This window comes from Tyto alba, unplaced genomic scaffold (genome assembly GCF_018691265.1).
Source record: "Tyto alba isolate M040663 unplaced genomic scaffold, T.alba_DEE_v4.0 Super-Scaffold_6, whole genome shotgun sequence".
Taxonomy (NCBI): domain Eukaryota; kingdom Metazoa; phylum Chordata; class Aves; order Strigiformes; family Tytonidae; genus Tyto; species Tyto alba.
In genome coordinates, this window is record NW_024881327.1 from 20,456,014 (window position 1) to 20,483,360 (window position 27,347).

General features: G+C 39.3%; 1 protein-coding gene across 2 annotated transcripts in view; it reads left to right on the plus strand.

Annotated features, from left to right (window-relative positions):
* The window catches only part of SNX25 (sorting nexin 25), an 86,627-nt gene that overhangs the window by 47,306 nt on the left and 11,974 nt on the right, over positions 1-27,347 (plus strand). Inside the window, exons 7-11 of one of the 2 annotated variants that reach the window (XM_042807576.1) lie at positions 5,397-5,587; positions 12,215-12,346; positions 14,315-14,332; positions 18,445-18,600; positions 22,363-22,494. In XM_042807576.1, coding sequence (XP_042663510.1) covers positions 5,397-5,587; positions 12,215-12,346; positions 14,315-14,332; positions 18,445-18,600; positions 22,363-22,494 — 629 coding nt within the window. Of the gene's footprint in view, positions 1-5,396; positions 5,588-12,214; positions 12,347-14,314; positions 14,591-18,444; positions 18,601-22,362; positions 22,495-27,347 lie in introns of both variants that reach the window. The other variant, XM_042807575.1, reaches the window with a different exon arrangement.

The following is a 27,347-nucleotide window of genomic DNA, read 5'->3' on the forward strand; positions in this document are numbered from 1 at the left end:
TTTAGCAAGGACCCCTTTTTACTAGCTGCTGTTTAAAACAAAAACTCATGGAGGCATGTACTTCATCTTAGGGCAAAACAGAGCAAATATCTCAACAGGTGCTTATTTTTTTTCTCACCAACACTGTAAAGGGATTTGTTTGATTTGCCTTCTAATTTTCTGTGCCCTGCACCTTATATGTGACTTCACAGCAGGACTGGAAACCACCCTCGGATGACTGGATGGGACTGATATTCAGATACCACATTGTAATCGACCCCAGGGCATCACTGTTGAGGAAACTGCCCCTTTTCAAGCAGCAATTGTGGGACGGATCAGATAAGCAGCCATTTCTGCATGGAGGGATCTGCTGTGTTGCAGTAGATTTCTCTTGCTGAGCATTTCCACTCTGCGTCTAGATATTTGCTTTTATAAGCGGAGCTGACAACTGGTACAGAAACAGAACTGTCTGTGGGCAGGCTTCTTGGGTACTGTGGTTCCAAAAAAGGCTTGAATGTTCAGCTGTAAAAAGGGGCTTTTCTTTTAGAAACCGGGGCTCCAAGCTAACTTGGGTTGTGTGGGTTGTAATGTGTGGGTTTTGTCAAAATGATAATTTAGAGTGAAGTAAAATTAATACTTGTGCATTCCAGCGCGTTACAGATGCCATCTAGCTTAATTATTACAGATCTGTATTATGCTTTCTCCCCGTCACCCCATCGTCCACACAGGGATAAACACGTATACACAATTATTTTTGCATAGCTTTTTGGCAAGGCTTAAAGAGCTAAGCTTGTGCTTGCACGTTGTGCTCAAGCAGTACATGTGGAGGGAATCCTTGTGGATGAAAGTGAAGGTTACAGTGTCTCTGATCATGGTAGACTTGTTTGTTTTGATTTGTGATTTTCAAATCAGTTTTAGAGAGGAAGTTCTCTCTGCTTCTGAAACTCCTTTGTGCATGTATGCTGGCGATGGTAACAACTTGTCCATGGTTTGTTTGGAGAGATGCCTGTCAGTGAAAGAGAGAGGGGAGAGGCTGACTGGTCAGATAGAAGTGACCAAAGGGAATGCAGGGACATACAGACAGAGGCTAGATGTGGTGGATGTTATTTTATTGTATAGTGTGTACCTATTCCCATGCTGAAATTTATCTTGCTGCCACTTTGCTTTTTCTTTTGCTCAGCCTTGGCTGTGATGTGGAAGGCTGCGTTGCACACTATGTATAGCTACTGATCAGTGGCTAAATTCTCCATGATCTGCCTTTAAGTCCCTTCCCACAGATCTGTTGCCTGAAACGTTTGGGATTTAGCACTGGTTATTTTACTCATTCTCATCTAACCACGTTAGAGCTGGTTTTCCCTTTGCTTGTACCGTAGGCAGCAGAACCACTGTGTGTACTGTTCTTCTCAAAGTCTGGCCTGCTCTTTCAGAATTAACAAACGCTTTTCCAGGCCTACGTAGGCTTTGAAAAATGTGTAATTTGAAGTTTCTGAGAGCTCAGAGAGGCCTGTAATAATTGGTAAATTATAGAACATTTGCTACATTAAATACTTCAGTATGGCTTTAAGTAGGCTCTGCATGTGCTTAACTGGCCTCTTGCAAAAAGTCTTGCAGAAATGCATATGATATTGTGCATGCGTGTAGCTCCTTTGGAGGCTAGTCAGATGAGTCAGTGCTGTTGTACATGCTGCCAGGCATCAGGTATCTGTAGTTCTTGAAGCTGTAGAGGAGCAAGAACTTGTACTTTCAGTTTCAGTCATGTTTTTGCCATATATAACTTTGCAGTTAAAATGAGAAAACCTTGTTTTATGCTGCTACTATCAAGAGAGGGGACAGTTCATGCAATACTACAATACAGTTTTGTTTGTGCTTTAAGCAGGCTTTACATATGTCTTAATTTACTTTTTTTTGTTGTATCCTTTGTTGTCATTTAGGGTTTGTGTGGCATTTGTTGGCATGACTATAGTTTGCAAGGCCTGACACTGACTGAAAAAAGGATTTGTGAATATGTACTGCAGTTTAATGTATTTAATGCATATAAACCTGACCAGATAGCAAAACTACCGAAAAAAAAAGAAGAGGTAAGAATATCAGATCTGAAGAATCCATTCTTAGAAGTGTTTTTGGTGGATTCTAGGATCTGCTTCTGGCCCAGTTCAAATCAAAGTAGTTATGATTGATTCAGAAGAAAATGTGGAAGCGCTGTCAGAAATCACTGCAGATGTCCAAAAATGCATGCAGTAAGAAAGATGTGCACAGATAGCTTAGCTTTGATTGCTTGGTAAGTTTGAACTCATTTGAACCATTTGCATTTTAATATGGTTCAGTGCAAATTGAATTATCTGCAGTTGTGGATCGATAAGCAGTTTGAAATTCTGCTTTTGGTACTAACTGCCTTTAGATGCCCTTGAAAGCTGTGCACAGTACCCCTCTGGGGCTTTGAAGTTCTTCATGGTAGTGTATGTCTTGTCAAAATTTCCCTGATGAGAATTATTTTGGAAGGAGTTACTAAAAGACACTTTGCTGCTTTGGGGATGGAGGCCCTGCTCAGCTGTGGCTGGTAAACATGTATGCATCTCATGTGGGGAGGAGGTGCCAAAACAGCATCTTTCTTGTCTTGCTGATGAGGAATGATGATGTTTATTTGTTTTTAATAAAATAAAAAAAAGAAAAATCCCCAAACTGTAAAGAAGTTATTAGTATATTAAAAAAAAATATATATCCAAAGGATGCATTTTCTTTCCTTGTATAGTGATGAAACAGTGTCTTAGTAGCATCTCTATATTCCTTTTCCATTTATTGGAACTTGTTGAAGGATCTGTGAGTAAACGGAAGCCTTTTCTGTTGTATTTTTCTGGTTTTATTTGGTTTGTGCAGCGATACCTGAAGGTAGTGAACATCTTGCTGATATTCAGAAACGGCAAAAGAGGCTCTTAATTATATTTCAGTACTTCGGTGGTGGTGGGATCAAAAAGGAATAGATTAAAAAGAGAGGTTGTCTTTACAGCTTAAAAAAAATCTTTTTGATAGGGCTTAGTTTGAAAAAAACAGCACAGTTTAAATCTGAAAATCTGGGAATTCTCAAAAGGAGATTAGGGTTAGGAGAAAACCAACAATATACCTAACCTTCCCTAGTTGCCGTGAAAATGCTCCTCCTGATTTCTGCTGTCTTACCTTTCATACTTTGGAAGAGGGAAGCCGTGCTCAGTGTTTGCCCACGCCACCTCTCCCGCACTGCCGCGCGTTAGCCACGCTCCATGCCGGGCTGCTCTTCATCAGCCTCTTGTTTACTTGTGAAGGGATGTCGATGCCAGGCTTTCATGGTGACTAGTTCTGTTTATCCATGGAGCAGGAATCAGCTGGTAGTGTGATCTTCGTCACTCTTCCCTGAATGTTTCTTACATGGAGTGGCTCCTTATGAATATGAAGAGCTGAGTGAGGCAAATGTTTTTGAAGGATCTTTGCAAATAAAGTAATTAGTCACCAGAAGCAGGGGGGATGTAGGGCTCATTAGTTTCTCCTGGAGGTCTGCTGCAATCACAGGATGATAAGACTTCTGGTAAAGAAAACATGCTTACTTTGAAAACCCTCCAAGAATACCATCTTTTCACTAAGAAGAGTACTTTTGTTTTAAGAAGGCTGAATGATTGTTGCGTAGCACTGTTTGTGGGGTATCAGTGTGGGGTTTCAAGTATACATTTTGAGCCCAAAGTATTTAAACTATGAGAGAATTGAAAACTTCTAAAAGTCATCTTAGAGTGAAGGGCAGGAAGGGAAATGTTGGGGTTTAATCTTCACTTTAAATTACTGAGCACGTATTTGTATTAGCTGTAAATGTTTTAAGTTGAGGGGGAAAGCAATTTTGTCCTTAAGGCCTTTTCCTGCCTTTTGTTGTTGTTCTTTCTTTCTCTCTCATTAATACTTGACCAGTTCTGTTTCAGGGAACTGAAACACTAAATTAAATGCTCTGTTGACTTCCCTGTGGAGATAACATGCCAGGAAAACAGATGGCTTATTTTTTTTTTTCATGGTAAACTCATTTTATCATTTGCTTCAGCAAGTATCATCTCTGTAGTTTGCTGTTATATGACAGCTCAGATGCAGATGATACTTATCCATTAAAACGCTAACAGTCTTTGAATCAGGAAGGTTCCCTACCAGCATATCTAAATACATGCAGCGAATAAAGTGAGATTAAAAATATGGGAAAAAATACTGGGAGGATATCTGTACTCACATTACATGTAGAACTTCAGGGAGTTCCATGTACCTTGAGTTGTCCTTCAGTATACAAGTGACAAAACTTAGTCACATGCTGTAGTTATATGTGGCTTTGAGGAGGAAATAAAAGGATGAAAACAGTCCTAAAAGGAGAAGGTACCTGAATGTATTAGAAATGTTTTTAAAATACCTATTTTAAATCATTCTTAAGATATTTCCTTTTTCTATGTATGCATCGACAAGCATAGCTGTCTAGTTGTTTCTTTCCAGCAACTGTTTTGAAAATGAAACGCTGTTTTCATCTACATCCTTTTATTAGCATTTGGTATTTCAAAAACACAGTAAAATAGATCTCTATTAATTATCTCTGACCAATCAGTTAATCCAGAACCAAGTACAAGCCATGTACTTTGCTACCAAGATTAAGTTGTGGCCTGCAAAAGCGGGAGTATTATCACTGAACAAGAGGAAAATAAAACCAGTGTATAAATGTGAATCAGTTACATCCTGCAGATAGAAAACAGGAATGATTTCAATGCAGTAGAGGTTTTTTTAATCTGCTTTATCTGCTGCTTTTCTTTTTAGGCCCTGGTAATTAGCTGAAGAGGCTATAATGGAGAATACACAAACATTACACCTTTTATTACCAAGTCCTATTCAACTATCATATTCATGTTGCTTCACTGTTTAACAGTACTGTGCAGTCTTGACGTGGCATTGTAAGATTTTTATTTTTTTTTTTCCTTAGTCATCTGACCCTTTTGAGTGAGCTTCAGTCAGTGTTGTTGTCTGGAGGAGATACTGTACAAAGTGCTGTTAGCATCAGGCTCAAGAAATTTGGATTTGCAAATGAGATGTGTGGGAACATGTCATGCTGGGCTGGAGGAGATTGAGTCCAGTCCCTCGTGGCGCTGGGCAGTCAGCCTTACATTCAGTAAGGTACATAAGCCATCACTGCACATTTCACTGGACATTTGAATAAGGATTTTCTTCTGAACTGTTTTATATAAACCTTTGAGGTATCATTGGAGAATGTTTCAAAATAGTCATTCTGTTTCAAATACAAACTTTGCAGTGTCTGCTCATGTGCATAACTGATTCCTGAATGACAAACGCTTTGATCAGGCAGTTCACAGCAGCAATGGTGCGATGATGATTTTATGTTGTAACAGACTGTCTCTCGTTTGCTTTATTCTTAGATTCAAAAGGAAAAGAAACTGCGGCAATGAAAGCTGACTTACTGAGGGCTCGCAATGTGAAGAGGTATATTAATCAGCTGACAGTGGCAAAGAAGCAATGCGAGAAGAGAATAAGGCTCTTGGGAGGGCCTGCTTACGATCAGCAGGAAGATGGCATTTCTGATGAAGGTGATGGCCCTCAGAGTCAGAAGGTATAAACCGAATAGCACATACTTTGTTTGAAGGTCATGCTAAATGTGTTAGCACCGGATCGTATTAGCCCTGCTGTCATTAATCCCTTCCTTCTCCCAGGAGTCCAGTACAAATTAATTGCTGCATAGTTTATTTATCTTGGGAAAAGATCTCTGAAGTGCCTGAAAAGACACACTGATCACTCAGCTTGGAATATTGCTAAATGTGAAGCTTCATAAAGGATCACATGGCTCATAAGCATGTGTGATTTTTCACATGCAGGTAGGGAGTTAATGAGGATGTGGAAGCAGCCTTTCTGAAAGTAGCAACTTGCTTTCACATAAAAGATTGCCTACCTGTGTGCAATCTTTCTTTGGCCCTTGATATATTTACTGTAGGAAATACCTGTGGGTTTTGCAAGTACTAAGTTACTCAAAAGCAAACACTTACTTGTGGAAAGCAGTTGACAAAACTGAGGGTAGCTGTTGCAGAAAAACTCTGGTGAAGCTGTTGACTGAATGCTGGTTTTCAACATCACTGTAGTCTGCAATTGAAAAACTACTGTTGTATTAGCCAGCATCTACAAAAATAAAATCATGGCTACTTATCCTTGCTAAACTTTAAGTTTAGTGACTTCTATGTGTAATCTACTCTGTCCCCTTTGGGCAAAGCACAGTAACTGATGTGTTCAAATTATAAAGAAGATTTTATCTTTTTCATGTAGGTAGAAGCAAAATTATCTCTTCATGCAGGGATCTCTAGTTTTCATTGTGTCCTTACAACAATTGTAACTTAGTGGCACATAAGAAAAAGTTGCATGATGCAGAAATAGTTCTTACTATTTGCGTTTTGTCTTTCTTGAGTAAGGTCTGAAAGAGAGCAATTCCCTACCCCCAACTCATCCTTAAAGCATGAATTCAGATGGTGTGTTACAGATTGTGCCAAGGCATTCTTGATCTGTTTCCTGAAGTTAGATGTAGCGAGAGGTGCCAAGGAGCAAGGAAGAGGGAAGCATGTGGCAGCACCGCATGAGCCACTGATGCCACTTTTGGTGCCTGTTGAGATGTTGCGGACTTTTCAGGATAGAGACATGGTGAGGTGACATAAGATTGTTCAGGAATGGGGTCAAGTAGTGAAGCTGCACTGGATAGGGGCAGGGATTGGTCAGAAATATAATAAAATGTAATATTGTAATTAAACTGAAAGGAATTCTTGTTAATATTGCATGTTTTATAACCTGGTGGATTTTTGGTGGGAGCTGCTGACTCAGGGTTCCATATTGTGTGAATGGTACTATTAATAGAAATAAAGACTCCTTGCACAGGCATCTGTTGTAGTGATGGCAGAAACAATGGGATCCGGGGCTGCTCTGCTTCTAAGCTTTTCACATGTCTCTGTGAAGAAGCCCTAGAGCCCCTCCACACCCATATCAGCGTAGGAAATAGGAAAACTGCATCTCTATTCTCTTATCCCCAATTCTCTGTGGCCAGGAAAGAGGCTGAGGGAGCCTGAATGAGAGACGGAGGCCACACTGTTCTCTTCTGGGCACAGAAAAATGCCCGTGACTTGGCTGAGGAAGGGATCTCTTTTCACTCTTGCTTCTTCCTGCACCATGGTAGCTGCAGTCTGGGTTCTTATTTCAAGGCAGCCAGTGCTATTTTGGATCCTGGCCCCTTCTGTGTGGGCAGTGTTGACTGAACCCTCAGGTCTTTTCCTAAGCAAAAAGGAAAGGCGTTGTTTGGGATTTAGTAGATAAGTTAATGTTGGTATGTTACTGCTGGTGGCCCATAATTTCTTGTTAGAGTCTGGCTGTGCCAGCTTTTCTGTTAACCTGCAGAATAACTAGCTTGTGTGGAAGAAACTGGAAGTTTGCCTGCCTTTCTTCAACTTGCATGAAATGGGTCAGAAATGGGCATTTACTGATGATGTTTTGAATCCTTATTTTGTGTAAGTGTAGTACATAAGCTTGAATGCATTATTAACTTTGGGGAATTTTTGGTACTAACTGAACAAAGGACAAAGTGACTTAGTGACCTAAACTTGTATTTTGGTTTCACTTCTGCATCCTGCAGAAAGTTTTCTCTTTCCTGCAGTGGTAGGGGAGTAATAGCATTGCTGGTAAGTCTTTAATGTGTGTTCTGATTATGGGCTTAAATGTGGAGATGGATTATTTAGAGATGTCAGTGTTCTTCTCTTACAGGTTTAAGAAACAAAAATTACATGCTTTGAAATACTTTTTTTTCCTTTCACAGCAGAAGCTAATTATTAAAACAGTGTCGGTTTTCTGTTTGATAAATACATAAAAGTCACAGGACTATATAGATTTTGCACATTTCACTCACCTCATTATCCTGAATCTGGCTTCTCTAGGGAAATCCTGAATGTGTGAATTATAATCAAATGTTTATAAGCAAAGAAACAAATCAGCCACTCTCTGAATCTGAATTTTGTTATGAGCTGTGATACTGATTTATACACTGCCCTGGATGTCAGATTTGCTTTTAGAGAAAATGCAGTTTGAATTAGTGTAATATATAAACCACCTCTTCTAATCTACTTGTGGTCAGTGCAGTTTTAGTCCTTTTTCTTAGAAACTGTCCTGCAGTAATTAATTGAGTTCTTGTTGTCTGTGTTTATTCAGCAAACCATTTGTTTGATCAGTTGTGTTCAGCACAACAGCCGCATCACCACATCTGTGAGATTTGATGTGTGGAGTCCCAGTATCTCCTTAGTGGAGATGTTTTGTGAACCATGAGTGGTAGGAGGAGCTCTGGGGATCTGATCCTTGATTAGCTGTGAAATAGCAAGGAGACCACCTGAGTGTATTTTGAGGCACAGGCAGTTCATGTTCATTATCCTACTATTGAGGTTGAAGTTGCAGAAGACCTTGCTTCCACCACATCCATGGACAGATGCTAATTTAACTAGTGACTCATCATATTTTCACTGTGATTTCCAAGCTTCAGGTTGTGAGGTCGCGTTATGTCAGGATAACAGAAATTGGGTATATAAAGAAAGCAAGCTTCAGTTATTGTTCCCTTGTTGCCTGAAGATAGGGTGTCCTGTGACAGGAGTATGTTCATGAACATGTGAATCTGCAGGCAGGGATTTCTCCATTAGTGTATGTGCAGTAAAATAGCCAGGTACCTTAAGGAGTATATACTTCCTGATACGTAATTAATCATTGCATTTGGTTCAGCTACTGCTGTATATGACCAAGATAACCTTCTGATGACTTGCCTCTTTTTAAAAAAATAATAGTAAGAACATATGCTTTAATTTTGGTCAGTGTACAGATAAAGTGTTCATTAATGGTTTTTAAAATGCAACTTGGAAAGAGACACATATTTTTCCAGTATTATTTTTTGCATTCCTCTTATTCCTGTCTTCTACCAAAAAAAAAAAAAAAAAAGTGAAAACAGGAGCCCTGCAGTCTGTGTGCCATCATCCCAGCAGAAAACCTCCACTACTGACCCAGATTCTGTTCAACCCACCCATGATCTGCAGTGCTGTTACCAGCTTTATTGTGGTTATTCATTAAGGTCCAGTGTGATTTTAGTGAATGGGAACCTGGTGTGTTGCAAAGAAATATAGTACAGTGCATCTGTGCTGTGTCTGGTGCCTATACAGGCCCTTCCAAATTATGTAGTAGTCTTATGTTCCTCTCCAGAGAGAGGTTGTGACGATCTCTAGGGACATGCCAAGACCAGGTCTCTGCTTTGTAGGGCCAGGAACAAGGCTATTCTGTGTGCATATGCTAGGGATGCTGGTTAAAGCACCCCACTTGGGGGAAAAAAATAAAACATAACCCCTTTCTAGTCTTTGGCAGAGCCTGTGACTAGCTGTGGTATATTAGTTACTTTCCTGTTGGAGTAGGGAATTGATATAGCAGCAGTAAAGCTGCTGGTTTTTCCAAATGCAGAAGCTGCTCTTGAGGTAATAGGACTTGAAGGGTTGCTGTTGAGGCTGGTAATACTAAGATTATGCCTGCTAACTAGGTATTAGATTTGAGGGTGTACACGTGCCCTAATGCGTGCGTATGTGCCCGCATAGCTTAGCGCTTTGTACTCTAATCCGTGGTGATACTGAGTCATAAAATTGTCTTTTGCTGAGGATTAGAAATTTACTGCAGAATCTTGTTCTTTAAATTGGGGAAGGAAGGATCCCTCACAGAATAATTCCTAGATTGCATGCTTTTTATGATAACTTCTCACCTCAAACCTAAAAACCTCTTTTGTCCATCATTCTTGTCACTGAAGCCTTAATAATGTATATAGTACAGTGTTCGTAATGTATTTAATAATTCCAGAATAGTCAAGCCTTAAACAAACAAAAACCTAGAGAAAGTTTATGAGGTCTCATTTCTTCAAGAGAAGTTTGAATAAGATTTTCTGTCCATACATTTATTTTGTTAAAGTATTTCAGTTTGCAAGGTAACTTTTAGGAGGTTTGTGTAACACCATTGTTAAGCACTACCGCTTTAATTACCATCATGGGGCACCTGTTAGGCGAGAGGGATGGTTGCACTTGTCTTGTTCCCTGCAGCAGCACTTACCCACAACTACTTTTGAGAATGGATGTTTGCTAATTACCCTCCTTGCTGGCAGCCTTTGGATAACAGAAGCATAGAGACCAAGGTGACCTCATGCTCAAGAGGTGACGGCACATGCTCCACATTGTGTTTTATTACCTCTGCTATCATTTCCAGAGCTGACTGTCCCGGAGGTGAAGTTCTTTGTTCAAGAGGCTGGAAGACCCTCTTCTGCTTGTATTTTAAATCACTGTCCTTGATGACATAATTGAGTAGACAGTATGATGATGCACAGCAATCAGGCTAAACCAGAGCAACCTTTGTACTGTCATCTCTGTGTTCTTCTTTGACAGCCTGATCACCGTTTCTGTAATAAGCCTAGCTTCAGCAAGCCTGCCTCTCTGCTGTTCAGCGAGGACTATAGAGTGAGGTCTAAGAGACAGAAGTTTATGTTCATAGACCTGAATAGCTCTGAAGCTAAGAGCAAGGCATGTCCAATAGATATCGGTATGGTAAAGGATGAAGAGAGGGGTCACACATGACTGTTACTGAGGAACTTTGAAGATGAAAATGAACGTTTCAGCTGAGACAAACAGTTTGCTTAAACACTGTCCAAAATTTGGGGGAGCTGTTTCGGACAAAGTATAGGTGGCTACATTTTTAAAAGAACCTTTTTTAACTTGGTTCATTAAGGAAGTGACTTGTGCTAGTAATTGTGAACATGCACATGTATGTGGTTTCCTCCCATACAGCTTGAGTCCAGCAAACTGGTTTTTCTAAATGTAGCTTGGTGGTAGAGTCTCACAGGTATTAGGTTTAGGAAAGTAAGTGGTCTTCCCAGAGGGAGAGAGGCTGATGCATGACCTGAATTGTATTATTGTTAGGTATCAGAAAACCCATATTAAAGAAATTATTGATGCCTCAATTTCGGTTGGAATTTATATCTTGCTCTGTACCAAATTATCTTTGCTACAACATGCAAAGTCATAGGAAGCTAAGATTCACTATCCCCAGTGCTTAAGGACCTGCTTTTTGAAGAAAAAGGTGTGGGTTCGTTGGTGGCTGTGAGGTACAAAGAGACAAAGACCACTCTGGTGTATTTGGATTCCTGATGATGTAAGTAATGTCACTAAATGAGCTACAAGAAAACTGGTTTAGCTGCTAGACTGAAAAGTTGGAGAGGAAGGGGTGTTTGGTTTTGATAGGGTGTTTTGAAAATTCATCCTATTTTTCAGAGCAAATTGTTCATTTTGTTCAAAATGGGAAGATCTGTTCTTTTTGTCAGGGAGGTGTTTTGTTTTCAGGTGTTTGTCTCAAAAGGCCTGGATTCACAAAAGTAGTAGAGGATAAGGAAGCGATAATGGCTTTTTAGTCCAACAGCTTAATGACTGTAACATCTGCTTGGGTGTGGGAAGTCTGTGTTTCATTTCTTCTCCTGCTTGACGTATATCCTCCTCTCTCATCTCAGAAGAGTCCTGAGCATTATATCACAGCCTGTACTATTTCCTGGCTGCATTTCTGATAGATGCTTTTCAATAACACTCAGTTAATGGGAACTGGCCACCAAATGCCGTAGCTGCCAAGCTAAAGAACTACACTCCATCTTTCTCTGTGTCCCTGGGAATAATTGAGATACATCTCAAAGCCCTGTGGTGTGGAAACTGCTGGTGTTACTCTTTGTTTGAATCGAGCAAAGAATAGATCAGTTAGCTTTCAGCTTGGCTCCTCTGCCTTGCAGGAACATTAGAAGTTGAATTTTTGGCAATAGCATTTCATGAATGACTTGAAATGCCATCTTAGTTCTTTGAAATGGAGTCTTACCTCCTGAACAGAAAACATGTGGAAACATTTTCTGTCTGGCAGAACATAGGTGCATTTATCTTCTAAATACTTACAACTTGTATTTTTTTGTGTTTTTTTTTTTTTTTTTTTTCTTTTTAAAGGAAGTAAAAACTACTACTGTAGAAATCTGTGCAATTGTGAATCTAGTATACGTTTGTATGATGCATGGTGCTCTTGAGGGCACATCAAGTGAAAAGATTTTAGCCATAAGAGATGGAGAGAAGCTAGAGTAAGGTATTTTCCAAAGTTTTACTCTTAGTTTTTCTTTCTTCAGATTCTTCAGTTTGAAGAAATTTTGGCCAACCCCTCATACAGGGAGCACTTCCGAATCTACATGGAAAGGATGGACAAGATGGCTTTGATCGGTCTTTGGGAGTCCGTGGAGTATCTGAAGAACGCTAACAAGGTAGAAGAAATTGCAAGTCCATCCAGCTTGTACATTAATGAGGATCTCTACTTATTGTGATGTCGATGTTAGGAAATGTGTTTGTATTTATGTTTTTAAACTAGCAATAGCATAGGATGGGTGCTAAGCCATTTAGTTTTTTTAATTTCATGTCAGTGTTTGAGGATAATATGGCAATTAAAAACTGTGAACTGTTGTGATGATGGTTTACTGTTGATTTGTGTAGCAACGTGACCTGTAAAAAGGATATTTGATATGCAAAAGTAGTAGAATTATTTTCCCCTCCACCAGACTAAAAACTCGCAGTAATATACTGGCTTTAGTGCTATGGGCTCATGTGAAACTTAAAAGTACATTACTCTTTGATAGTCTGTACATAAACTTCTCATCTTGCCAATTACATGTAGCCCGTTCAATCCAAACCCATGAAAATTTGTGTATATATGTTTTTAAAATCCTTTTGAAAGAGAGATTTTGCTTTAAAAGACCCCCTTCCTTTCTCTGTTCTGTTGCTATATAACCAGCTGAGTTTCTCCAGGAATGCTGCACTATTGCTAGAGGGAAGAAACAATGCTATATTGTAATTTGTGCTAAAATAAATTAAGAGTGAGAACCCTGAAAGAGGGATAGGAAATGTCACTTAAAGTTGCAAGAAGTATCCTGGAGCAGTGGTGCAGAGCAAGAACATAGAGGACAAATTTGCTGCTTGTGAGCAGTGAGGTGGATTTTTGGGGGAAATTGTTTTAAACCTCCAGGATTCACAGTAGCATGAAATGTGAATTTCATTATTAAGTATCAGTTAACTTTTTATTCCCTGTAATTTTATTACTCTCTTATGTAAAAAGACTCTTGTCAATTGGAAAACAGAAATAACATCCTGTAACCAAAGTGGCAAATTGTGGAGCGTGAGTAGTGAGCCACTAATACAATCTGAAGAAATGGCTAACAACTAACTCAGGCCAGAAAGTGTTCGTTAAAAGGGTTTGTCAGACACTGTGAAGAGAGTTGTATAGATTAGTTTTGATTAGCAAACTGCTTGTGTTTGGAAAAGGTGCTATAAATCATTTTATGACCTTTCAGCTTGATTTCTCTCTTTGCTTTCAAAACAATATGTATAGTGCTGTTATTCAAGGCTTCCCATTTTTTTAAAGAGATTCTAACATACTTGCTCCTGTAGCTCCACGGAACATAAAGGTTGTCTGCCACTACAGGGGCAGCTTTGATTACAGAAAAGTAGCACCATGCAGCCATGTGCCTGTGGTAGAGTCACCTGAGTCAGGCAAGCACATTGTGTCAGACTAAGGGAGTAGAAAGAACCTTTTTAATTTGGGTCAATTTAGAGAGACGATAATTTAGAGAGATTATCGCTGTCTGTGCTGCATTACTTCCTCTCTTTCCTGTTCATTACTGCAAAGGTCAATCCTGTGTGCTGTTCTGTGCTCGGTGGAAATACCCGGCCTCAGGTACTGGTAAATGTCTCCTCAGGTGTGCTTTTTTTCCCCTTCTTTCTTCTTCTTTTTTCTTTTCCTCCTCAAAAATTAATTACAGTCACCTATAAAGTGAGTTGATCCTATCCAGCAGAAGACAGGAGAACAGATACAACTGAACTCTACAATCTGAACTCAAAATGGTGACCACAATGTTTCTCTAGCACTTCTTTTTCCTTTCAATATCAGCTTTTGGAGCATACTTCTAAAAGCAGTGGGTGTGGAAGCTATGGTAATTTTAGAGCACAGCTGTTTCTTCACTTACCAAATATCGATATTTATCTTGTGAAATTGCTTAGCATAGGTGTGCGGGCAGAGTGCTTGATCTCACTAAGAGATTCACAGATGTGTTCTCATACATCTGGGTGTGAAATTATCTTGATCATCCTTCAAATTATGCACTTGGGTCCTGAGTCATCCTGATATTTTTAACATTTTTTCATTATTTTCTTCTCCCTCCCTCTCCCTTCTTGCTTTCTAGGCTGAAATACCTCAACTGGTGAGTGAAATTTATCAGAATTTTTTTGTGGAAAGCAGAGAAATACCTGTGGAAAAATCCCTTTATAAAGAAATACAGCAAAGTCTTGTGGGAAATAAAGGCATTGAAGTATTCTACAGAATTCAGGCAGATGTTTATGAAACTTTGAAGGACAGGTACTACCCTTCATTCATTGTCAGTGATTTATACGAGAGATCGGTCAAGAAAGAAGATGAAAGAAGTTCGGCTCAGCTAACTTCTGAGGACAAAGATGAAGTGGTGAGTCACATGGACAATTCCATTCACTGTTATTTAAGGTGATCTGAAGACAATCCTGAGTAGAGCATATAGTAGCATCTTCTGTCCTTGAGCTTAGGACTTCTTTTCTTTTTTTTTCTGATGTATTTATAAATACCACCACTCTTGTAGCTTCATCAGGTAAAGCTGGTGTGTTTACAAGGTCTTTGAAATAAAATGGCACAAAATGACTGACTATTTAAACTCTAAATTAGCTAAGGTAGATATTTCAGATTTCCAGGCCTTTTGTATTCCGTATCTTTCCCTATGCTACTTAGTACTGGAGAATGCAAAACATGCCTCATACAAGTTCAGCTGATCTGCTTTTCAGTGAAGGAAATTTCACTGAAACATCAGTAGTTTTCTGTCTAGACATTGTCTGTCCCTGTCCCCCATGCATTTCCTAGGTACTGAATAGGTATTAAAAGTTGCACAAAAGAGGAGAAAAAGTAATGAAAAATATAAACTTAATGCTTTTTTATTAATTTATGTAATAAATTAATAGGCTATGTTGGAAGATAAAACTGATTAAAATAGCACTAGAACTGGAAATAACTGAAGAGCATTCAAAGTGTCGTAAGCAATAACCCAATAGCAGGTCTCTTGGGGCAGGTTTTTTCAGTGGGTTTTCTAAATCAGTCATGTTGGGGAAACCTGTGATACATTTACCTAAGAACATTTGACAAGAGCATCCCTCAGACTAGTGAGCATCTTTCAGTCAGGCTGCCACTTCAGATCAGCATGGTTATTTTCATTTTACATGTGAACTTGCTCAGAACACAATGAAGTGTGTAATAGTTTGTCTAAAACTGGATCTAACGCACAAATAAGAAGCAGAATCCAGAGGTGCTGATCTACATGCTGCCACTTAGAAACAAACAATTGTTCGTTTTCGTCCCTGTACTATTTTCCTTGATAAAAAATTCAAGACACATTTTCTGTTTTCTCACTGCTTTCTCAGCTGTGTGCTGAGAGGAGTAGGTACTTCAAAGACTTTCTGTCCTTGTGTTTGCAACCACTGGGACTTTGAGAAAACACTGTTACTGGTTTTGTCCAGAACTTTCCAAGTATTAAAGGTTGTGCTTTTCAAAAAGAGTCTAAAAGAGATAACCATTTCTCTAAGAAAGCTAACATAACACTTTAGGGCCAGCTGTTCTCTGTCAGATAACATTTACTATAGCTGCTGGAGAAATTAGATTTTTGACATCAGCATCATCTGTCCTTCCCTGGAGTCCTTGGATATATATGTGCCAGATTTGAAGGCTGCATCTGCTGTGAAACCTTAAAGACTAATAATGTATTGCCAAGCTTGCTTACGTGGTTAATTTTTTTTTGCATTTTTAACAGCAAATTAAGTATGAGGTTGCGTATACTATTAGAGCATCTGTCAAATAGAGCAATCCTAATGGCTCTGTGCCATACTTACGAGTCTTTGAGGTAACAATAAATTATAAGAAATTCTTCTTTCTGAACTTTCAGTAGCCTTTCAAATGTTGGTGAAGATGCACTACTGACTAATAGGTTTGGGTTTTTTCCTCCCCATGTATAGGAAACCACAAGTGAGAAATCCGGTGTTTCTGGAGGGATCCATACAGTTAGCAAATACTAATTGTTTTTGGTTTAGTTTGGGTTTTGGAGGTTTGCGTCCTCACTTCCTGGGGTGCTATGGGAGTTCCCTGTATTAATTTTCCATAAATTCCACTGTTACAGCTGGATAGGTAAAAAGCTATCTAGTGTCCTCATGGAGGGAAGGACAAAAAGGTGAGCCCTGATTAAATGTGAGAAAACCAAATCAGAAAGTAGGAATTGGGACAAGGCCAGACTGCTGGTTCTGCTGCATGTGGACAAGCTCTTCCTTCTTCCTTCCAGTCCGTCATCGCTTTTCACTCTGGGGACAAAGCTCCTTTAAAAGGTCATGAGTAGACTTAAAAATACAGAAGCAAGCAGTTCCTGCATTTGGCACTTTGAGGAAAGAGAGTCTGATGGTTGCATCAGTCCTGTGTGTGTCAGATTGCTAAAATAAGCCCAAAGTCTGTGTTCTGCAGCACGCACGGAAATGAAAGTCATTATCAGTTTAGCAATCAGGGGAAAATAGCACAGTCCTTGATGGTCTTGGCTTTGAGTGTGTTGGTTGTTTATTTTGTAAATTTGATAATTTGAATACAGATATCTTGTAAATCTAGCATTTTTGTGATAAACCTGGTGATTCATCAATGTTTTTTTGCTGTTAAGTGTCTGAAATGTTAATGACAGAGAAATCATGTAGCCTACCTTCTGGGAGCAGAGCCTTACTGATCTGTAATTAATTGCAATTCTTTGATTACTAGAACTGAACTCCATATGAGAATTCTTTTAATTCTTCAGCATTGAAAATAACATTTTTGATTCTTTTTGACCTCTGAGCTTCCCAACAAGTATAAGGTTTTTTATTTTATAGTTCTGTTCAATAGCATTTTTAATAACACTCAGCGTTGTTAATTATTATTATTTGTATCATTGTAGTGCCAGGAGACAACAACAACCTTCCATGAGCTGAGCTCTGTACACATGCTTGGAGTCAGTCTCTGAACTGAGGAGTTTACAGTCCATGCAGAACAGGCAGAGGAAAGGAGGGGGCATAGAGCTAACATTATTTACTTAGCCACATAGCAGGGAAATGCAGAGCTGGAACAGGGCGTGGGTTTCACAGCCTAGAACTCCCAACTTCTGCATTATGTTACCCTCCCTTAGGAAGATCACACTAAGGAATTCAATTATTGTTGCTACTGTATCTCTCCTCAGACTTTTTTTTTACTAAGGTGTAAAATACAGCAGAATTTACAGTAGGATTGTCTCCTTTAAAACTCACAGGATTTAGTAGAGTGTGAGAGTTCCTTCTGTTTGCTTTTTGTTAATTATATGAAGATACAGCTTATGTAGTGGGAATATCATTAAATAACACAGAACGCTCGTTCGTAAGATTAGATTCATAGCTTCCTACAGATAAATTTAGATATATTCAGTCACAAGCAGACCTCAAATATCTTTGAACATGGCAATGGTAACATCACGGTGCTGTTTGCTGGATCTCAAGGTCTTCATGCTTATTTGGGGAAGTACAGTAAGAAAGGGGAGGCTGAGGCAAATGCCAAAAAGATGTTAAAGAGAATGTCACTGAAAGGTGTGAAGTTTTCTATTTTTTTGCATGCCTATAGTACACAAGATGGGAAGAGCTATTGGTTTGTCTGAATGAACATAAGAAAATGATTTATGAGTTTAATGCATATGTGCTTTTAACACATTTTTATTAACACTTCTAAAAACAGCAGTAAAATCTGCTTATGAAGAGAAAGGGCTTGGTTTAGATTGTTATGCAGGCTGATAAATCTGTTTTGTGAAAATCTGTGGGAGGCGGGACTATTTGTTAGAACTGGTGGGGTTTTTTTTGTTTTGTTCCTGTCTTGATAAGTATTTGCTTTTCTATCTGACTTTGAATATTGTTCATGACTACTAAGCTGTTGTTGCTTTTAAAATAAGCTTTGATTCTTCCTCTCATTTAGACCAAAACCTTAGCTTGAAGGTCATTTTACACAGTTGACAAGAGTTGCCAAAGAGCTGTAGTGTAAATAGTAATGAGGCTTTGTGTTGTTTTGTGTTGTTTTGTGTTGTTTTGTTTTTTTTAACAGACGTGTTTCATGTTGGATCTGATGGTTGGAATATCTGTTAGAATCTGTTTTACCTACATTTTCCTCTATATCAAGAAGAAGTGTTCTTATACATAAAATGCTTATGGAGCAAACAATATCCATGTCCTTTTTCATATTGATGATGCAATTACTTCCATCCTCTATTCCTAGAGCCAAGGTTGTGAAGAAGCTACTGAAGAATGCAGCACAAGAATTAATGAACAGGCCAGTTATGCTGTAAATAAACTTCGTCAACTAAATGACAAGCTTGAGTATAAGAAACAGGCTCTAAATTCCATATGTAATTCACCAAAACCTGACAAAAAGGTACCTACCTTTAGTGTCTTCAGTCTTTTACATATATATATATGTATATATAATGTATGTGTTTATGTAATAACCATTTGTCTCAGGCTGGTTTTGAGCAGGTCAGATTGCTGTTTCAATCAGCCTGTTATAGAAAGTGAAATCAGAGCCTAGTTTTAATTGTTTTTTCCATTTTTTTTTTTACAGCTATTGTAACTAAAATTGCGAATATGATTTGTATTGCTTTGTTTGTCATAGAATAACGACCTTGCTCCCAGTGCTCTTGTGGCTTTGTCGGTGGCAAACAGTGTTTCTTCCTGACATCTCTGCCCACCTGTACCTCTGTAATTCTTTATGGCAACTTGTTTCGTGTCCCTGCTGCATCTGCAGCACTGCAGCGGAGGGATGTGCTAGTTACCTTCTGCTCCCTCTGCTGGCTTTCGTGTGGCACAGCACAGTTTCATAATCCACAGTTGTGACTGGCTTGCTCAAATAATGGGGGGGGGGGAACCACAAACCTATTAAAATGACTGATTTCCTTTGTAAGGAGGTAGGAGAAATCTGCAGGGCACACTTTCATCAGACTAAAAATTCTGAGGGATATTAAACTTCAGCTCCCTGGTCTTGGATTTAAAAAAAAAAAAATCTCTTTTTCTCCTTGCAGAGTGCAACAGATAAGCAATCTAAGAACATACTCAGGCAGAAACAAGTGATTTGAATTTGGCCTAGGCCAACTCATTTGCATTGCAACCGTGGATGATATTACAGGACTGTTGTTCCTGTGCAACTGGGCTGAGCTCTTCAGGTGTAATGAGGTGGGCTGTAAATGGTAGACGGTGGGTGAGACGAACAAATAGCCAGGGTGTCTCCATAAATGGCAACCTGCTAGGGATGGCAGAAACGTACCTGAGCATTAGTCATTGCTCAGGACCTGGGCTCTTCGTACATTTGTTCCTTCGCTCAGGGAGAGTGTGAAGATGCTGGTCTGAATGGAAGTCGACACCCGGCTCATCCTCTGCTGCCCAAGCTGTGGGGACAGCTACCTCTAAGAGAAAGGTGTGGGCAGTAGGGTTTGAGGCCACCCTGGCTAGCTTCATTCCCTCTGTCCCTTCCACATTTCCCTGCTGCCAGAGGTTACTGCACACAACTGGAATTGTGTCCGCAGCTGTTTCAGGGGTGTCCTCCTCACAGCTGCTCTGCTGCGTGTGTGGCCTCAGCTGGCAGAAGGGACCTCTAATACGTCATCCAACCACTACTCCTCAGAGCGGTAAGCGCACAGATATGTCCCTCTTTTTAAAAAAAAAAAAAAAATTTTTTTTTGGTCTATGTTGCTGCAGCAGCATTTACCTGTGGAGCTTTTAAATGGATAGTTAGGGTTGACAGTGTGAGATCACCTTGTCACAGGGACTTTATTTTTCATCTTCTGGATGTGGCAGGTAAAAATCTTCTTCTTGGTCATATGAAATAAAAAAAAAAAGTACTAAGAAATCCACAGTTTTGTGTCATATGAAGGGGAATGTTGCACACATTTTGTATTTAATTGTTTAACCTCAAGCTGTTCCTGGGTTGTTTGTTTTCTCTTTTGGAAATGCCTTTGCTGTGAGACCCATACAAAACACGTGTGTACATTTTTAAGTGTCTTCCAGCACCGTGCAACTCGGATGCCAGTCAGTCAAGGAAGAAAACGGCTCATTTGAGTTGCGCGTGCAATGCTGCTAGTTTTAAAATAAAATGCTCTGTAGGGAGTGGTGATATTTCTGTTCTTTCTGAGGAACATAAAGAGTAGCAAGGATGGCAAGCAGCCTCAGGCGATGTCTCTGGCGTGCAGGGCCCACCACCGTAGCGGACCGCTGGATCTGTGGAGGTCCGTGAGTGCGGTGCCACTCCGGTGCACGTCTCGTGCCCGAAGCTCAGCAGCTGTCTCCCCTGGGTCTGGGGGTGCCGTCTCATGCCATCCTGTGCAACCACGGTAAACGTGCAGGGGACCACGTTCTTTCCAGAGCTCAGTCTTGTCATCCTCAGTAGCAAAGCAAAATCCTAACATACCTCACCCAGAGCACTTTCTAGTGCTTGCTAAGCCTTCTCTTCAAACAAAACTGTGGGACACGGTCACTGACATTAAATGAGACTTCGCTGAATGGAAAAGTGCTTTCATCATCTATCAGGAATTATGTGGAAGTTGGAGTGGTTTTATGTTAACTTGTTCAGATCTTTCATATTTCCAGTGGGCCTGTACCAGGAGCAAACATAAAACTCGCTTGGAGAAATTGTAAGAGGTGCTCTTATAGCCAGCTAAGTTTTAAGTTAAAATTTGCACCACAGGCAAAAAGAGTTAGAAGTACAAAACAAGTACTAAACAAAAGTGTGTGTGTTTGTGTATGAGTGAGTTAGGTCATAACATTTGTTGCTGTAGCAATATAGTTTTAATTTTTTTTTTCTTTGATATGAAAAGTACTATATAACTAAACTTTTCTATACTGTTGCATTCATATGGATATACCACTTGTATGTTCCCTTTGTGTTCTTCAGAAATAATATTCTTTTTATACCTAAGCCCTTGGGGAGGCGGGGATTGTACCCCTTCTAAAGTAATGGGATTTTCCCTGTATTTTTTTTCTCCTAAATATTCTTTGTCTTTGAAAATGTATACATCTTTGAAACAGAATAATAAAATGGATCCAGTATTGTTATAAAGTCTCAGTATTTGTTTTATAAGCACAGCAGCTATTATGATGAAACTTACCTGTTCTGTATTTATTGATTGTTCTTGGATGCCACTTAAAGGAGTCCCTGTAAGGTGACTGCACAGCAATCTGTATGTTGGTAGTAAATAAAATAAAATACAAAATTATTCTGAAGGTTAGGTAAATGCTAGAAGGTTGTTATCTAGTTATATAGCTGTCATGTAGATAATATTCCATATCTTACATGATAACAAAAATTCTGAAAAAAAAAAAAAACCAAACAGAATTACTGTATCTCTGTAGAATGTACCACTTGTGATGCAAGTCGTACAACCAAGGCTCATAAATTTGACTATGAGGTATATCATATTTTAAAAAAAAAAAAAAAGCATCAGCTGCTTTCTCTGTGTTTCTAATGTCACATCTTATGTATACTTCCACCTTTTCTCGTCATACTGTCTCCTGGTAGTAAGTTATTTATGATTACTTTCTTTTTTGCTGATGTGATATGTTATTTCTCCTTTATGAGATTATGATGGTGAGCTGTGTCTTGATGAGAACATCTTTTTAAGCATGTGCTTTCAACAATAATAAATCCTTCCTTTTCCAAAACCAAAATGAATTAAGTGGTAACTTCTTGAATGATTGTTAACATAGCCAAGTTCCTAGAACTGAAATCTATTCCCAGGTTCTTTGCTCACATCATATATATCCGAAAATGGTAAGGAGGATGTCTTCAGTAATGTATATTTCAGTAATTGAAATTTCAAGTTTGTATAAAACATATACTATGTAATACATGTGTAATACATAATCCTATCTAAAGTGCCGTTTATGCTGGTACTCTGAGAGCAGCATGTCATTCTAACTTGCTTTCTAGTTTAGTACTGGGGTTGACCTTTAAGATTACTGTGTATTCTACAAGTTTATAAGAGGCATCATAGATTCTCTCATGATTTTTTTTTTCCCACGTGAATCGCTCTTTATCTCCCTTCTTTTGGACCTTTTCTCCTTTCTGAATAGTGTCCCTAAAGGCACAACTAGGCATGTTGCACAAGCTTTTTCTTACCAATAGTAATCAATAAACTTTCCTTCACAGATTGTTTCTAAGCTGAAGGATGAAATTACTCTGATGGAGAGAGAGCACAATGACCTTCAGCTGCACATTGCAAGAACGGACTGGTGGTGTGAGAATCTTGGCATGTGGAAAGCCTTCATAGTCTCAGGCGAGGTACAGTTTTTTATGTTTTTTTATCTTCTGGGTCAGTTCAAACTTGCATGAAGTAAAGAATAAAAATCTGTGTATACTTTCCTTATTCTTTTGTGCACACTGTGTATACTTCATGCTTACTTGGGGGTGAAGGGGAAGGAAGCCCTAATCTCTTCTGAACCCCTCCTCTGTTTCCCCAGTGACTACTATGATGCATACACAAAATTTCTAGTCCTCAGACACTGTTGTAATGGAGTTATAAAAATACCTGCATGTACATGAACTGATACTGGCATTGGGTAAAGTAATTTGCTATCTTAGGGGCATTGTTTTTCATGAGAACTGTCTCTTGTTATATTACCATGGTATCACACTTGGGTGCAGTTGTGTCTCTGCTATGTCTCAAAGATGCAGTACTTAAACTTTTTGTGTTTTGTATTATTACATTTAACAGCAGTACAGTTTCAAGGGACTAGAATACCCAGAAAAAAAAGTGCTTTAAATCTGTAGAGTTGAAGGAGAAGTTAAGTTTGTTTGGGGTTTTTTGTCTTGCTCTGCTCTTCCATTTGGATGTAGGTGGACCACTGTAGAATAAATGTAAAAAAAATGGTAATGAAAACAAAAAGTGTTACCATCTCATGGCTTTCTGTTAACGCTTGCTATAAAAGGCACCCAATAAATGCTTGTTAGGTAGTAACTGTAGGCTCACACTGTACATAAGCAATCTTCCTGACAATATCACTTCATGGAATTAAAGGTTAATTGGATCTCTACTGGCTTACCTTCCTGAGCTATTAAGAAAATGTTCCTTAAATAAGTATAAGTAGTTTCCTTCAGGTAATTTTTCTTGGAAGAAAAAATTATGTGCTGTTGAGTTTATTTGATTGTGTCTTGAGCTCTTACAAACTATTGATAGATCTGTCAACGGTTAAACGTGTTGTCTGTAAAAAGAAATAAATCCAACAGGTTAAAAACTTAAGGTGCCATTTTAAAAAACATAATTCTCAATGTGTAAACGTGTAGGTTTGGTTTTGTTTTAATGCTGTTTGCGGGTGACACAGCTGAGAACAGTGAAGTTCTTAAGTTGTCTTTAACAGTTCTCTGTTGCTTTTGAAGTCTGGTTTTAAAACCCAGCAATAGTGTGTGCAGCAAAACTGCAGCTTTGTGGTAAGGGGCACCGCACCGAACTGCCCAGCATCTCCCTTATTACCAGATGAGAAGGTAGTTTGGCTAACTGAGAGGCTTCTAATTACTTGCTGCCTTATCTGTAATTTATAAGTAGTACTGAATTAGATAATTAAATGTAGGCTTGCATTAATTGTGCTGTTTGCAGCTCTGTGCTTCAATGAGTGTACTGGAGAAAATATTAATGTTGTAGTTTTCCATGTTAATTGCTTGTTTGGGAATGTTCTGGCTGCACTTGATGATTTCAGGGGGTATGAGTTGGTGACACTTGTCTTCCTATCTGCAAAATATGCTGTTGCTAATCCTAGCATGTAGCTCTGTGATTTTAGAGAGATAGAGGAAAACTTGGTGGCTCTGTGTTTTTTGAAGAAAAGCCTAGTAAAATAAATTTTGCTACAGAATTTGAGCTGAAAGTGTAGTAGCCTGTCACAAACTTTTTAAACAGATTTACTAAACCAGTTAATAGATAATGCATAAAAAACAAGAATTAATTAAGACTTGGGGGAAAAAAACTCTGTCCAAACTGTTGTCTGTGCTCTCTTAGCTTGAATCTTTCAGTCTTTATAGTTTTGTGTCATATAAATGCACTAGTGTAAATGGTATAACCTGCAGGTGTCTTTTGGTAACTGACATTTCTGATAAAACTGTCTTTGGAGACTCAGTCTTTAGTCTGGCTGGTAGAGGTTGAAGAAAAGACAGTAGGAACATGCAGAATGAGGGGACCCATGATAACAACTCGTCTAATTCTGTGAGTCACTTTGCCATGAGAGGTATATTTCCCCTGTACCAGCAGGTATAAAACTTGCAGCTGTGTAATCTAACCTGCTGTAATTGCTTTAATGGTTTTGGCCTTGTATTGTAGCGGACATTCTGCCTCCTCTGTCTGATGAAAGAAGACTCTTTCAGAGCATACTAGTTTTTAAAAAATTTACTACTTCCATAAGGAATTGATTTTGTAGGTTTGAATAAGGTGAAAAAATAGCTTGTCTTACTCATTTCAATATCTCAGAATTTAGGAAGTTGATGCTCAGAGAAAGTTCAGAAAATTAGCTTCCTGTGAATTGAAGAAAATGGTGTGCCTGATACGCCTTCTGCATGGTCTTTCTATCTATAGAAGGACTTTTAAGGGACTTTTCTTTTTTTAACAGCAGTTTGTTTAGCCCCTATTTCACTGCTGCACAGCTTGGGTGGGCTGTTTCAGAGAGCTGCTGTGACTGAAGGAAATTTCTGGTGAGTCACACAGTTCTTCTCTGGCTTAATGACTGGGCTAATTTTTGATAATGTTTAGTCATTCCTGATGGATGTCTGGACCAGCTCTTAGCGCTGCTAACAGGTGATTCATGGCTTTCCTTGGCAGCTTGTTACTTTGTTGAACGATTACAGTTTTTGCTAACGCTAAGTTTACATTTTACCTACTGCAGCTAAGCTACAGCATCTCCTGGAAAGTATTTCATAATATTTGTTCCTCATTTGTTTTCTCAATATTTCACTGAATGTTTCTTACTGTTGTCACACCACACCCCCCAGTAAGAAGGGCTCACTTTTGGCATGCGCCTTTTAGTTTTCATTAATGGATGTAGGTGTGTCAACATCCTTGTTTTTATCTCTGTTCACTTGGGGACTTTGTGCCTCATAGGGGAAGGTAGAAGTCTTTACCCTTTATGGACTAGGTATTTATGGCATGCTAGCAGACAGTAAATTCTGAAATAATTAGTTTTTACATTGTCTTGAGGCTATGGAATTGTTGCCAATGCAAAAAACCCCGATAGTCTCAACCTGCTTTGGGTACTTGAGGGCTGTTTCTGTCCTTGCCAGGTCAGTAGCAGAGAATAAGCTGAAAGACTCGTGTAAGCTGAGGAAGGGGCTGAGACTTGTGGAAATGTAGGGGCTAATTCTGAGAGCCCTTGCCAGTGCTGTGAAACAGGGCTGAGAATATCACAGGACCTTTGGACTTGGAAAACCAAACCAGAGCACAAATGTTAAGTTTGTGCTCATGAAGAATCAGATCTGGAAGAGGGTTAGGATGGTTCTCAGAAAGAACTGATGATTTTTAGGATGGGAGTAGCAGAAGTGGCGTGAAGTCTTACAGCACGGCATGTGAGGTTTGGCATTCAGCGGGAACTCTGGGCTTCTGCTCTGACCTGCTGGAGCACCGTGTGGCTGGAAGGAGTAGGTACACTGGTGGCTTCTCTGATGTGCAGTTTGTCTTGAGTGGGCTGCAGGTATGAAAAAGGCAAATGCAGCCCTTGAATACATCAGGAGAGGAGTTCCCATTCGAGAAGAAGTGTTAAAGTTGCCTGCAAGTGCTGGGCTGTTGCTTTTGAAAAGGGTGGGATTGAATGAGGAACTTCTCCCATGAGAAGTGATTGTGAAAGTACTTCCATTTGCCTAGCTTAGCAAAAGGGAGCCTCAGAGGAATAAGGCTGTCTATAAAAACACATCAATAAGGATAAACTTACGGGAGGGGTGAAAAGTTGTTGGAACAAATGGGAAATGAGTTTGGAAATTGAAAGGACGCGTCCAGTGACCAGGGTGGGGGTCTAGAGCAGGCTTCTAGTGTAACAGGAATGGAAAAACCCCAGTTGTTTCACAAATTTGAGTTCATTCATGATGGCACTTGTATGAGATGGTGCCTGTTACAGCAAAGGACTAGGTCTCCTGGTTTAGAAGAACCCCCTAACATCCCATTTTTCCAGTGTGTTTTCCTGTTGGCACATTGATTTGGAAAAACAAGTGCACAAGTACTTAAGTTGGTCAAAAACTTTGCTTTCTTAAGAAGATCCCGAAGACTTTCAGGTATTTATATGAGGGTATTTGAAGGAAGTTGTAATGTGTTTCCGTCTAGTAATTAGAGTTTAAATGATTCTGCACATGGATCCTAACTTGAAAGCAGAAGGATAACTTCCTCCATTTTGAGAACGTCCTTCCAGAGGGATGACTCTTCTGACAATTACAGTTCAGATGACCCTACACACATGCAGATCTCTGCCCTGGGGACAAATGTGTGATGGAGAGTGATCCCTGTGATTCAGATCAGCATTTTCAGCACTGATCTCCCATTTTTTAAAAGCAGCTGCGAGGTGTTTGTGAGTCACCTACAAACATAATTCCAACCTAGCTCAGGGGTAGACAGGTCGGGGACTGTCCCAGGAGATGCCAGTCCCTCTGTGCCAGGTCCCTCTGACCTACATTTCGGAGGCTATTCAAGCATCTCTTTCTGCGGTAGTCTGGCAGAAGAAAAAGGCAGTTCCCCAAATAGCTCTGCTGGGAACCAGGCACATTTTCGGATGTTCAGGCTGGTGCTTTGTATTCTGTCCGGGTTCTGCTGCAGGTGTTTTTAGAGAGAGGTGTGAAATGCAGACCTCAGATCAGGTTTCCCATTGGTCCACGTGCAGATTTAGGAGTCCATTGCAGAGAATATTCTCCAATTGTAGCTCTGAACAGTTGTAAAATAGGAAGATACATTTTAGCTGTGTATCTGTTACAACAGTGATTTAGCCACTCATCAAATTATCTGTCACTAGCATTAAGTGTTGTCAGACCTTTACAGGCTTCTCAGAAAATGTCATAAACATATAAACTTTAAAGTTTACTCTTATCCTAAGTGGTATTTATAATTACCTTTCTCTTATTTGCGTGTATGTTAAGACAAGCATTTGAGAGTTTGGCTTTTCCAAAAAAAGCTATGT